This window comes from Netta rufina (assembly GCF_964035555.1).
Source record: "Netta rufina genome assembly, chromosome: 1".
Taxonomy (NCBI): Eukaryota; Metazoa; Chordata; class Aves; order Anseriformes; family Anatidae; genus Netta; species Netta rufina.
This window is the reverse complement of record NC_140123.1, coordinates 123,439,851-123,454,526: the sequence shown is the minus strand read 5'-3', so window position 1 is coordinate 123,454,526 and position 14,676 is coordinate 123,439,851. Positions and strand designations below refer to the sequence as shown.

At 40.1% G+C, this 14,676-nt stretch overlaps 1 protein-coding gene across 1 annotated transcript in view; it reads left to right on the top strand.

Annotated features, from left to right (window-relative positions):
- Nucleotides 1-11,031, top strand: part of SPAG17 (sperm associated antigen 17) — a gene marked incomplete at both ends in the record, with an annotated part of 105,561 nt that extends 94,530 nt beyond the window's left edge. Inside the window, 8 exons of the mRNA XM_084283157.1 lie at nt 1,066-1,168; nt 1,803-1,899; nt 3,105-3,206; nt 3,995-4,146; nt 4,614-4,783; nt 8,319-8,379; nt 9,656-9,809; nt 10,904-11,031. Coding sequence (XP_084139283.1) covers nt 1,066-1,168; nt 1,803-1,899; nt 3,105-3,206; nt 3,995-4,146; nt 4,614-4,783; nt 8,319-8,379; nt 9,656-9,809; nt 10,904-11,031 — 967 coding nt within the window. The remainder of the gene's footprint in view (nt 1-1,065; nt 1,169-1,802; nt 1,900-3,104; nt 3,207-3,994; nt 4,147-4,613; nt 4,784-8,318; nt 8,380-9,655; nt 9,810-10,903) is intronic.
- Between the last annotated feature and the right edge of the window lie 3,645 nt (nt 11,032-14,676).

Genomic DNA, 14,676 nt, shown 5'->3' with positions numbered 1-14,676 from the left:
TGTCTACATTTGGAAAGATTGTTATTGTTTTCACCATTCATTCACAATGAGAAACACAGCAATGTTTTCACACATTCATTCACAATGAACTTAAAATATTTTGACAGCTATTTAGGTCATTCACTGTATCTCAGATTATACAGAACAACCTGAAATGGTGATGAACTAGGATTATGATCTTTCTTGGTTTTGTGAGAGGTTAAATAGCAATTGAAAACAACGTTCTTCCCTATTATTTCTTAATTACTTTCTAACTGACTTGCATGAGATAAAAAATTTTTTATGTATATAATTTCAAATTTATACTTTAATATAACATTTTCCACTATTTTGCATACAATTTAAAGAATATATATATCTATATATCTGTATAGCCAGCACTGAAGAATATCATGTGCAGTTCTGGCTCTAAAATCAGCGTCAAAACTCTCAATAAGATTAAAAGGGTGAGGATTTCTGCAAGTCATTGAAACAATAGTTGTGTAATAGTGGACTAACTCAAGCTGAAAACATAAGTGGTCTTTATTCATGTGAGTTTTACCTTCAGAGGTTTGAACAGCTTTTTCTGAGTATCCACAGAGACATCAAGTTTTTCTGTCATAAAATGAGGAAATTTGATTAATTTTGTTTTATAAATTTAAATTTTTTTTTGCAATCATAATGCATTCGAAACACCAATCCTCAGGTTTAGGTATTTGTTGGAAGGTTCAAAAGGCAATATACTGGCAGTCTTGGACACGTTCCACAAGATTTAGAGAACTGGAGCATGTTTGGAGGAGGAACTCTTTGGAGCAGTGAACCCATAGTTTATACGCATTTTGATCAGCCCCTCCATAAATCAGTATCTGCAGAGGACTTTGTCTCTGCGTGCCAGACTAGCCTCTTCTCAGTTACTACTGAGAAAACTGCAAGAATATTGTTCAATGTGATTAACCAGAAAACAAAATGCCACTTGCCACTCTTCTATTTCGCAGTGTTTCAGACATAATACTGAAAAACAGGGTGAACTCGGTTATAATGCTTTTTTCTTTCTTTTCATTACTAACAATGACAAAAATTTCTTAGGAAAGAACTTGATGAAGAAAAGGAAACCTTAATGGCAATAAGAAACAAAATAATTCCTCCATATTTTGAATCAGAATGGGGCAAGGCATTTCTCTCAAAACAGGTAAAGGAACTGAAGACTAGATATGTTTATGTGAGGCCAGGTAGCTTCTGTCATCATCCCACAAAGACAGTTATGGTTTTACATCTCAGCCTCAAATTATCTCAATAAACTGTTACAGAGGACAGTTGTGGCAGAATTAATACTGGGAATTATATGCCCTTGTCAAAGGAAACATATCTTGGAGATGGTGTATATTTACTGAGGCCAAACTGTGTAGATTCCTTATTTAAAGTCTGGAGACAGTCTGATTCAGAACAGATGCTGAACCTTGGGTCTTTTCATTCACCCCTTGAAACCTCTCTCTGTTAACTGGAAAGGAAATCAGTAAGATTAAACCACCCATGTTAACTGGAGGTGGCCTTGGGAACTTTCCTGTTGTATTCTCACCTGATCAATGCTCTGAGTATAAAGTATCTTCAAAAACATACTTTTGAATCCATGGTATACTTATAAGTACTATTCTTACTACTTAGGCTCTCCTTATTTATTTCCACTGCTTTTTTTTTTTTTTTTTTTTTGGGGGGGTGGTGGGGGGAAAGGAGGGGGAGAGGAGAAGGATGCTATTTGTTGTTTTGTTTTGTTTTTTAGTGTTTCTGGTTAGAATACCTAAGCTCCCTTTCTTCCTTTTCTCTAGTTTCCTGATGTGGAAGCACTGTCTAAGGAGCTTCCTCCAGTTTCAAAAGTAGAAAGTGAAAATCTCCTTTTAGAGACAATCAAAAACCCCAGGACAGGTAATTTGAGCTCTACTGTCTGGTAACATTTTAATATTTTCTTTCTTGTATTATTCAGTTGTCTCATTCCATACTGCAGTTAAATTTAAGAATAAATTATCTGCCCATATGTATTCTGGCATTTTGATACATGAAGTGCTTGGACCACAGTAACCATATCTATTCTAATACATGAAACACAGCAGCATTCCCTGACACTGAGATACATCAGTATGGACAAAGCTGTCTATGCTAGTAATTTCAGTCTCCTCAAAAAAGATGATTAAATATCTGGGAATGTTCCTGTTTAATCCACTGATACTGATGCAGTATATGAAATTTTGATGTTTCATGTGTTAAAAAAGCCTTTACAGGCATCACTGGATATAAAAGCACCATAGGCTTTGGATGCAAAGTTGAAGAATTGTGCTATGAATGTGGGGGTCGATGGATTAAAAATGCTCAATAAAACCTTAAGTGAAATAAACAATAGTCAGAAGTGGGTGAGCAAGAAATGGGGAGGCCAAGTTTGGAAAAAGACTAGGATGAGTGCAGGAAAAAGCTGAGCGATGGTACAAATTGTGAAATGAAAGGGGAAGAGCAGAAACTTGGGGACTGGAGCAGAAAGGATGTGCAATAGGAAACATGCAGGGTAAGTATAGTTTAGAAAAATACAGGGGGGAAGCACTTGAAGGTAGAGGAAGCAGTGACTGAGGGTAAGCATTGTAAGAGTAGATCATCATCTGAGGTTTAAGCTTTACAGCATTCAGAAGAATACTTCAGCTCTGTTTGGAAGGCATCTCTAGCAAGTACTGAGATGATGTAGTGAGATAAAAAGTTGTACACAGCAAAGAATCATATTAGGAAAGCATTCCTCCATGGAGTTTTATCAGACCCCTGCTAGTTCCCGTATTTCCTCCTTTTGCAGTTACCAGAAGGCCTGTGCTGGATTGTTCATTAGACTTTCCTGACTTATTTCTCAGTTAGCCAGAGAACAAGAAATAAAGAATCATAAGATACACATTTTTAAATGATCTTTCTTTGTTGCCTTGTGGAGCAAAACATTACATGCAGAATTTCTGTAGCCCCTCACGGTCATGTAAACAGTTTTCAAAGATTGTCTAAATTAAAGTGCCAAATATGTTGGGATTTTTTTCACGTGTTTATTAAAACATTGATGATTGTGAAAAACACTTGTCACAGTATCCCATTATTTTTTCCTTCAGTATCTGAGTGTCTTAACAGCACAAGTGATTCTTTACCTTCTCCTGGTCTTCTGCTGAAGACTCCTTCAAAGCATAGAAAAGGTTCCAGCAGCACAACAGCTGGTAAGGCTGCCTTCCAGAGTGGTGTTTGGAGTAGGTTCATTTCTGTCATCTTATAACTTGACAAAGTATGTACAGTAGAAATTTAAATACAACTATTTCTGTTCAGCATTCTGAAAGTGCATTTGAACATGACTGGCAGAAAGGAAGAACACTGTAAAAATAATGGGAGAAATTCCCTCCATTATCCTAGCAGACTGCTATAATAATATGGGTATGGTGGGGACGGCAGAACTGCAGACACAAGCAAGCTATAATTCCTCCCCTAAAACATTTCCATTGGCCATTGCTGTGCTCAGTCTGTCTGTATTATACAATGGAGCACAGTTCAAAGATGACATGGTAGGGGCTTGGTTGATGACGTGGTAGACCATCTTAGCTCCAGAATCAGAAGTATACAGGTAACACACATGAATGAATTGTTGTATTCAAGATAACAACAGGGATTACTAGCTAGTTGTGCTTACAGACTTGTACTGCTTTGGGACCTAGGCTAGAATTTGTTGCTATGTGGACATACAGATCTGGCTTGACCAACCTGGGTGTTCATTGTGCAGTCTAGGCATGCCTTTGGAATAGTAATGTCCTCAAATTCAGTTTCAGTGCTTGGGGTTTTTGTACTTCCTCTTCTGTTTTTAATCACTTCCACAGGTGTTTGTATTTTCACTGCATGTTTCCACTGTGATGCTTCCAAACTATTATTAAATTTTAATTACTTGCTAGCATTTTTTTAAATGTACTTGGAATTTGGTGCTTAGTTTTTTGTGCTTTTGGAAATATTTTCTTTCTAGATCTAAGCAAGGCTGAATGGTCACAAGAGATACCCTTTCAACTTAAAGTTCAGAGTCTGCTGGTGAATGTTGCAGGACAGCCAAGAAAAGAGAAAGTGAAATTACCATCATCACTCCAGGGAAGAAAACCAAACTCCATACCACATAAAAAGGTAAAATAGCATCTTTTTTGTTAATACTAATATTCTCTCAGTCATGTGTTTTGCATAAAATCTTCATTCTGGAGCAATACTGGACAATGTTTTGAATCTGTCTACTGAAACAATAGAGCTTACATTTTACACATAAATTTACTAGCCATTCTAAAAGTAGCTTTCTCCTCAGCTACTAGGGACCACAGGCACCCACATGAAAGCACTGGTTGCCAAAAGAGTATGCTCAGTTCCCCTGAGATAGCTCAGTGGCTTCCTAGTACGTCCAAAAACTCAAAGCACTATAAATTTGCAGACACTATTAGAAGTACTTAGCTTTGCTTCTTCAGTTAGGGTGCCTTTTTGTAATTTTTCAGCATGAGCGGGCAGAGGTTAAATGTAGGTTAAGTTAGGTTTAGTAGCTCTGAACCCAAGCTGTTGGCCACCAACTTTCTCTGTTGTCTAATACTTTAATTCTGTTTACAAAGATAGAAGATCCTGCCGCAGGAAAGGTCAACATATCTTCTCTTGCAACAACAAAATGGAATCATTGTGGCTTCCATCTCATTCCACCAAGAGTGACGTTTGGAGTACTAAAGGAAGGCTGCACCTATGCAACCACTGTGATTCTGAAGAACGTTGGCATAAACTTTTCAAGGTTAGTTCAAATTCTTAATAACTTGTTTTTCAACTGCCATAATTTGCACTGCTTGTTAACTGTCAACCTTTTCATATGAGAAATATAAAATAACAAATATTATTTTTATATTTAGAATCATTGATAATGACTGAGTGGGTTGAGACAAGGTAATATTAGGAATACTTCAGCGTTATTTGCATATTATTGTTATTAGGAAGGTGCAAATCAGTAATGAACAGCAGGTCCTATATGCATAGGCCTAGCCCATAGCAGATGATATACTGGTTCTTACTGAAGTTCTGAGGTTTAGGGACTGGTATTATGTTTGGCTTTGCTGGAGTTGCTGCTGAATGCTGCCTGTCTGACAATCTAAATGGTCTGATTTGTATTCAGGCAGCCATGTCTTGAGCTGCATTGAGAAACAGATTCAGCGGATAAGGATGATATAAAGCATTTATTTGTGCACGTTTCCTTCACTCAGTATCGCCCCTATCAATGAGTGAGAGAAGATAGCACTGCATTATGTTCCAGCATGGTGAGGATAAATCCATTTCTAGGTCTGCAGTCCAGCAGTGCAGTCAGCACTGCCTGACAAAGTACAGGAGGTTATCAGATTTACCCAGCTGCGGTTTAGAAGATATACAAATCCAGTAAGAAAATGCTTATGACTGCTTTCTTACTGTGATAGACTTCCCCTTTGGGGTGACTGCACATATGTTTAATTTAATCACTCTTGCATAAGCACTGTTCCAGAGTTTTCACTTGATCAGCATTCAGGCAAGTGTGCTTATAACCCCTGTCCTCCCAGCTGCCATACACGTGACAGAAAAGAGGGCCAACCATGTTCCTTTCCCTCAGCTCACTCAACTGTACTTGTCTTAGATGTGCTATATGCACCTTGCTTTTTAGCTCAAGGAAGAGCCTGCAATAATTGTCTTTGGGTACTACAGTTTTTGAGCTTCCAGCTAGGATTTGTCACTTCAGCATAGCTTCAGTTGAATGGGTAGAATCCCACTGGCTGGTTTCAAGAATCGCAGTAGTTAGTGAGATTTTTTTTTTCCATTTCAGATGGCTCCAAATCCCCAAAGCTAAAACCTGAGACTATTTGCTTTATAAATTCCTCTGTTCTGAGATAGCTGTTCTTGCCAAAGTATGCCAATGTCACTTTCTTAATCCTACCTATCCTCAATTACACCCTGAAACTGGCAGTATTCCGTTTATACTCTTTATCAGGGAGTGTAACGATGGGACAAGGGGTAATAGCTTTAATCTAAAAGAGGGTAGACTTAGATTAGATGTAAGGAAGAAATTATTTACTCAGAGGGTAATGAGGGACTGGAACAGGTTCCCCAGGGAAGCTGTGTATGCCCCATCCCTTGAAGTGGTCAAGGCCATGTTGGATGGGGCTTGGAGCAACCTGGCCTAGTGGAAGGTGTCCCTGCCCGTGGCAGAGGGGTTGGAGCCAGGTGATCTTCGAAGTCCTTTCCAACCCAAGAAATTCTAGGATTCAGCAGTTAACTGAAGGCTGCTGCTGTTTATGGTTGGGCCAGAGGATCATGGAGGTCTTTTCCAACCTTAATGATTCCATGACTCAGGCCTATCTCAGCCAGTTGTCCTAATGGACAGTTATAGACTACTCTCTCTGAATCATGGAGTAAGCCAGACTTGGACCATTCCTGTTGTATGGGCCTTTTTTTGTACTAGACCAACAGATCACAGGAGAGGGAGGCTAACTGGAGGCAGGGAAATAAACTTCCTACCGTCACGTTAGCCTGGGTCATTCAAAACCTGATTTGTCTTTTTAGCATTCATGATATAGCTTTCAATTCAACATTAGCACTGATTAAGGAAAATAGAAAGGAAAGCATTAAATAGCCTTAGTCTTGGGTGTGCAAGTGTCACATCCCTGATGGCTGTACCTTCTAATATTGTATGTTTCTTTGGAGCATTCTTCACATGAGCAAGCACCTGTCAAACTTTGCTTTTCTGCATGCAGTCTAATGTCTTTGAAAAGACAATCAAGATTAAGTGTCACAGTGACACTATCTTAGCAGTCACAGCATCTCTTTACTATGGTGCCACAGAGCCAGAGTAACATAAACATAGAGCATTTACCTCTGATATTTGTTCTTCCTCTTTGAGTTGCAAACTATCATCAAAACAGAAACTCAAGGGAGATACACCCAGCTGGAATCCTCCTGGTCTCTTGTCAACTAAGTCAGTCAACTGAGCACTTTAGAAAACTGTTCAAGACCAGCTGAGAGACTCTTATACAACTCCTTCCATCAGAATGGAGGAGGCTAAAATAAAATAAACCGAATTAGATGTGGTATCAAAGGGACATTTCTTCTTTAATGCACATTTCAGCATCATGGTGCATGCTGATAATAAATCAGTAGGTCATATATCAACATCATGTGGCTCAAGATGTGCATGTTATGTTCTTTAGACACATGCAAGAGCACTATATGGAGACAGTCATGGAAAATACCACCCTCATTCTGATAAATCCAGCTTAACCTTTAAGTCTTTTACTAGCTGCTTGGAGAAGTGAACTAAGTGAGTAGGTGCTGCATGACAGCAGTACACACTGATGGGTTGGCCATTATGGCCCATGGCCACCATGTGCTGAAGCATTTTCCAGGACAGAGTCTGTAGTTTACATGTCTTACAAACTGTCTACACTGTTGCCTTTAGATAAGTCCAGTTTCTCTTAACAGCCAGCACTCCATGAATTACAACAGCCAGTTTATAATTCTGCCAGAGCTTTCCTTAAATTGGAGCCATGTACTGAGCATGCCTCTTCTACTACCTTTGCTTTATCACCTTCTTCTGTAAGAACTGGTAACTTGTTCAGGTGGAAATGAAAATCACAGGGTAAAGTTAAAAAGTTTGTTTGTTAGGTTTTTACAAGCCAGAGCCACAACAGAACATAACTATCTGCATAGTGTTGATTAAGCAAAGGGACAAGGGAATGTCCCATCACAATGATCTGGAGCAAGGGAAGTTGCACGCATGTGGCAAAAGGACTGCACAGATATGAAACAATCAATGAGAAATGAAACAAAACTACTGCCTTAGTGGGTACCATGAAATTAAAGAGGCTCATTTACGTGAAATATATACCAGGATCGTGCTTTACAATAGAATCACATCAAACCACATCAAACAAAGATCAGTAAGGACTTCTGGGTGTGCAATACACAGGTGTTTGTGAAAAAGATGTAAGTTCAGCTTCCTGTGTGTATCCAGGCTTAGGCTGCAGATGTTTCACGTCCTGTTTTAAGGACGAGGCAGAGTAATGAGCTCTTTGGAGACTTGCTTTGGCCCATTAAACTGCTGCTTTGGTTTTTTGGTAGAAACCTGAGCCTTGGCTAGAAGCCCAGGAATATTGCTGTAACCAAAGTTGTACATTGTGATGGGAAGGATGATCTAAAAAATTCTGCTGTCGTTTACACAAGCACAGGAAAAGCAGATGGCCTGCTTCCCAGCTGTGCACTCTGCCTTCTTGAAAGAGACTCTAGCAAAACTGATTCTCTTCCTATTCTGACAGGTTTCGGGTGAAGCAACCACCTCCGCACACCGGACTGAGCGTGATGTACACACCAGGACCTGTAGGTTACACAAAAGATCTTTTGTTTTAGGCTAGACTCACATGGCCCTCAGGCCATCTAGAGATCCTCCCATATCAGCTGTCTGGGAATAGAGCAGGCAGTTATTTTGTTATAGTTATACATATGGTTATATATTCAAATAACTTGAAAATTATTTGAAGTGATGCTACCTTCTGCTGTCTCTGTTGCCTTCTACCAAGTACCCTATTTTGCCCTGAGACTCCAAGTCTCAAAGCCTGCCCCAGAATGCAGAGGAATAAACATGCTTAATTCGGTGGAAAGCAGAAAGTCAAGCACCAAGGTTAAAGAGGGATTTTTTGATGCAGACTGGATAGTCTGCCCCTACCTCCAAATTTTTTCATGGCTTAAGGTATTTGTTATAGCTGCTCTGTCTTATGCCTGGACCTTTATGCCTATCCTGATACCTGTAAGAGTTGAACCTAGTGAGCTGTTGCCTTAGCTATTCTTCCTCTTGCTTGCAACTATCCTCCACCTTATCCCCTTTTTATCCATCTATTTTTATGCAACCACCCTCTGCCTTATCCTCCATCTATCCTTTTTATCTAGCAGAGCACCACAGCATGTGAAATCATCCCATTAAACAAAAAGCTTTCTTACTTTCTGCTTTACTTTAGTCTCTCTCTTCACTTGCATGTTATATGTGAACAAATCCTGTTCAGATACTAGGGCCAGTATCCAAACAGCACCCAAGTAAATACCCATCAATATCCTTGTCCATGCTTTTACAGGCATGGAATAAAGAAGCAACACCTTTTGCAAGGAGTCAGTGCTAGAATACAAGTTAAATTTTCTAGTCCGGAGCCCCTGCCACAATCTGACACTTAAGAGGGCTAAAAGAATTTCCATTCTCTTTTCCCCTCCACACATCCATTCATTTGTCATCTCCACTTTCTCCCTCAGCTCTATGCTCTTTTTCGTTCTCTCTCAGCTGCCCTCAATTCCCCTTTTCCCTGTGGAACCTAAAAGAAAATTTAACAGGAAAAAATTGCAGAGAGGTAAAAAGAACACCTGACAATTTCCTTTCAATCTGCAATGTGAAGAACCACTGTTTTGTGCAGACCTTTTTAGTGAAGCAGATACTCAGTAACTGGCAAGCACAAGCATTTGTGCTGGGCACAACTGAAGATGACTCAAAGACACAGAAGTCTTTGATTTCATCAGAAAACACAGAACATGAACCAACTGTAAGCATTGCTGGAGGGGGCTATGAATGAAACATGCACCTTACCTGTGAGCAATCCTCTGTCTCTCCTAGGTGGCAGCAGGACTGCAGGTTGAACTGGAGATAGAAATTTTCGCCATGGTAATTGGAGGGGAAGGTACTGACGGTTGTGAAGAAATTTCCCATGATATTGAAATACTAACAGAAACAGAGACCATTCTCCTGCCCGTGAGAGCAAATATCCTTTGTTGTCTTACCTCTCACCCTCCGCATGAACAACTAGCATCCACCTTGAGGACTGTCCACCTGCCAAGAGCTTTAAGCATCATTTCCAGTGCAAGCTGTAGTGTCCTTTTTGGAAACACCAGATGGGTATTTTCCAAAGCATAACAAATGAAGAATTTAGGATTCTGGCCCAAAAAGCAATTTAGATAAAGGAACAAGGTTTTGAAAAGCAGAGAAAGGAAAAATAGTATGACCAGAAAGATGCGGCTTTTAAGTAATAAACATAAACTGTAAGAACTCTTTCCCACCCCTCACTGATAGAGATTTTTTACAACAGTTTTGAATGTATGGAAGCACCTGATGGTACAGCCTCACATACTAAACAGATAAATGAGACAATACCCATGTCAGCAAATACAGGAGCACAGAACTGCATGAATGCTGCCTGAAAAGAGCCCAGTGGGTGCTCAATAGACTTTTAGTTGTTTGAGGACAGAGGTAGAGTAAAAAAAAAAGTAACGAAGTCAAGAACTATTATTTTTCTTTCCCTTGTGCTCCAGACCCCTCCTGAGAGGAGAGGTCTTCTTGAAAGCTTTAAAATAAATGGTAAGGTAAGATGCACCCAAACAGTCATCATGACAGAAACTTTCAGTCTTAGTAAGGGACACCCTTACCAAAGAAAGGAAGAATTCAGGATCCTTTGAGGCTGACCAGAGTACTAGGGTAATGGCAACTGCACTGAGGCTTTATATGCTCTGGAAGTTACACTGAAACTCTGCAAATTTACTTTGTTGTGATACAAAGACGTCTTCTTTGTCCATTATTGTGGAACTGAGCTAGACAGGATTGGTGGCACAGCAGCAAAAACAGGACTGGGTGAGTGGGAGTGGAGCAGAAACTGTCACACACTTACAGACCTCCAAAACAAGCACCCTTCCCCACTATTTTACTTGCCCTTTGATCTCTGAGCTGAGGTCAGTAGTTCAGATTCAACTTGTTTCACAGCCTCATTTCCAAAATTCCTTCCAGCCTCCACCCATATTCTTTCAGTTATATAATCGTACAGAAATTTACAGAAACATACAGATCCTTAATGCAATATCCCACCTGTGTTAGCCACTGACATCTATGAGTGCCGCCCACAAGGATACCCCCAGGGTGGGATGGCAGCAGCAGTCCAGACAGTTTCTACAAAGCCTAAGCCGCGGTTCCGGATCACGCTACCCCGAAAACTTTCTAGCTAACGTAAGTACTGCATGCAGTGGTGCCAGCTGTGAATCAAATCACAGCAGTTGTACCTCCTCTGGGCTTCTTAGCCACATCATCAACAAACCTCGTGGTACTGACAGCAAAGCTGTCATGCACACACCACACATGACATGACATGAGAAAAGGGAAGCACTGGATGGCATCATTAACAAAAAGACTCTCTGCAAGAGATTTATGGACTAATGCAGCTGTTCTGCTCAGTGGAGGTACTACTCATAGCAGAGCCTCCCTAGTTGTGTCCTTCACTTAACTGCCTCCACATTAAACAACTCACTGAGCCTCCTGGCAGCAGGAGGCTGGATTTATTGCAGTTAAGCCCTAATAAATCAGCCTCTTTTTAACACTCTTCGCTTTCTAAAACCAAGTCTTACTGCTGACCCTTTGACACTGACAGCAAGCCTAATAAGGGACAGCAGCTCTACACAGACATAATGTGACATCCTCCAGCACACACAACCCTCTGCACACATTTCATACAGCGTGTTTCTGTACCCTTAAAGAATCAGACTCAGTATACAGAGAGCAGACGTCTTCCCTGCCAACAACACAGCCTTATTGGGGAGTTTCTCCTCAAACCACCAACCAACATGTTTAACATTAGGCTGGTGTTTCATCTAACCCACATCAACTCAGGTGCTCTACAATACAACCACTGGTGACGGTTCATAAACAGGATTTCTATGGATGTTTCTTCTCTGCTTTGCTTAGAGTTCCCATTTGTCTCATATCTTTAACACTGACATCAATTTTTTCTTTCAACTTTAACATCTGTAAGTCTGTCATGTTATCTAACAAGTCAGTAAAGAAATCCCAGCTGTATCTCATTTCCTCTCTAGAGGAAAGAAAGACCGCATCGGTCAGTTCTCAAAAGAAACTTCAGAGACATGCACCTCTGACTGCTGCATCTGCTCTAAGACTGCCCAGAGTACTTCAAACATAGCTTTCTTTCCTGTTTAAGTATCTTCTTATCCTTTCAGTGTGGAATTTTACTCCCAGAGTAACAGACCGCTGTAGTCTAGGAAAAGCAGTGAATTTAATGTCTTCCATCTTAGCAGCTTACAAGCTGTAGTTCATCAGTGAAGGCATTTTAGACAAACCTCTCTCACTTTGCTTTGAAATGGAAGAGAACACTCAACCCAGTCAGTTCATATTTCCGCGAGACACCTCCCTGTCCCAACTCAGCCCACTAAAGTCCTGCATTAAAATACAGCTATTGGATCATCTCTGTACACCAGGTATACACCTTTTCCTGCCAAGTCTAAGCCCTGAAAATTCTGATCAGTGCCATCTCCCATTAAAATTTCCAGGTGGAGAGAAATTAACATCACAGTAACCTCTGTTGCCATAGCCAGATCTCCTTCCTGTTCTAAGAAAGTCTTTGTGTGAGTTGATTGATAATTCCTACTGAATTATCAATTATTTGCTACACCATGGTACCCAAGCAACTGAACCAAATGCCTCTTTGAACATTCTTCCCCCCCAAAAAAAACTGAACTCAAAACCATGTCCAGCTATAACATGTCAAAAAATTGATTGGTTGGAGTCACAGAACACTGACACTCCTAGGTTAAGTCTTGTACTCCGTTAAATAGTCCTATTCAGTCACCCAGAATAGATGTAGTTAAGTCTTTCTTTGCAGAGGCACATAACTTTTTAAATTTCCATCATATTTCCCAGGTGATTATCACCAATATGATTCTCTCCTATGAGACCTCAAAACTTCCCAGCAATACTAGAACTGATCACAAATTAGCCATACCTCCTAGCAGAGGCCAAGAAGCAAAAATCACTGAAGCAGCATACGCTGCTCAAATTTAGTAATTTATTATATTTTCTTAGTTATTTCTCATATTTAAAGGATTTCACGAGGATTCTCTTAATATACTCAATATGAAATACTGCATAGGAAGCTGCCGGTGAATGCCTTCAGTATTTCCAAGTAGACTGCCAGCCTGAATCCCTGGTCATTTTTATTCCACGCAATTTATGGAATAAAAAACAAATCCTTAATCCAGCTTAAGCCTACGCAAGAACACTTTTTCAAGTTATTGCCCTCCAACAGCAACAGCATAGACCAGTTCTACTGAAGGCAGTCTGACGTTATTACTGTGTTTCAATAACTGTACAAAAGTAGGGTTTTTTGTTTTTCTTTTACTTCTTCTCATGTTAACTTTCTCTCCTCTTTCACTACAGGTCAGAGCCCTGGAAGAATGATGTAAAAAATCGGCAATAGTGAGTTACCTGAATTTTAGTCTAATGTTATGGAAATATTCCCAATGTAGACTTTTTTGTTTATTTAATCAAAATAACACGAATAAAATTTTTTTCAGTCCCCTATTAATGGGAAGGGTAGTCTGAAAGTTGCACTGCCTTCTGTCTGAAATGTGAACAGCAAAATGATTCTTGTATTTCAGCCCCAATAGTTCATAATCTGCACTTCAGAAGAGTGCTGAGTGCATCCTGACAGGTTTATTTTGTTTTTAAAAGGTTTATTTTGTTTTTAAAAGCGATTATGTTTCTACAGCCCATGCTGAAGCACCTGAAATTTTTTAATTACTGAGCAGCAGGTCTCACTGAAGTAAACAGTGACTCTGAGAAAGAAGCTGTAGCAGGAGCTGCTGATCTGCTCTGGTCTTCTAATTCCACCATTTCTCCTTGCTTTCACAATCAGAGCTTAGCTTTCTGTGCACAGACCATTCAACTACCTTTAATTAGCTTCAGACAACAGGTGGGGTTTACAAGTACACAAAGTTGCGCACTTGACAGAGGAATTCTCTCCATATCCTCTTGCTCACTGTCAGACATGATTATCTTCAAATGTTCATTTTTTCCATCATGGAAGATGGAAACACGTAGAGGTAGCATTTTCCCGTTTTTGTTCCTACTTACATAGTAGTGACTAAAAGAAATATCTTAGTGTCTTTAAGAGATACCTTATTCACACATCCCAGTGCAGTTCTGCTTTCTTTTTATGAATTTGTTTCCAATAAATTGTTTTCCTGTGCTTCATCCTTTTTCACTATGTGACTGAGAGATGGGGAGTTTTCCTTGATAACAGATGACTTCTCTCAACACTTCACAGTGACTGAGAATCTCACAACTGGGGATTAAACAAGAGCTTTCACCAGTGTGAAACATAAATGTCAGTTTCAAACTCACCCATCCACAAGAGTTTGTGGCATACATATTCCAATTATAATTTGACCCTGCATTTGCAAGTGATTTCCTGCTCAGGTTTGTAATTCCAGGGGATTTCACCAAAGGAACAGGTAGCTGAGGTATCCCAGTCTACCAGACCTCTGGGAGACCAGTTGTAGGTACAGACTGGTCACAAGATACAAATGAAAAAAATGGAGGGAAAGTTCAAGGGGAATCCCATATTAGGACCTATGGAGGGGACTTCCCAGCACCTCAAACACCTTTTCTTCCAGGATTCTTCCTGAATCCCAGTGACAGCAAACAGAGATGAAAGTGAAGGAATTCCACCTCTTCCAACTTACCTCAAAGGAGTCACCTGTCACCACCATGACAAGATCAGAGTGCCTCCCACATCACTCTTCTGTACCATGACGTACATGCTTCTCATCACCTGCGGCCAGGACTCCTCTCCCAGGGCTCCC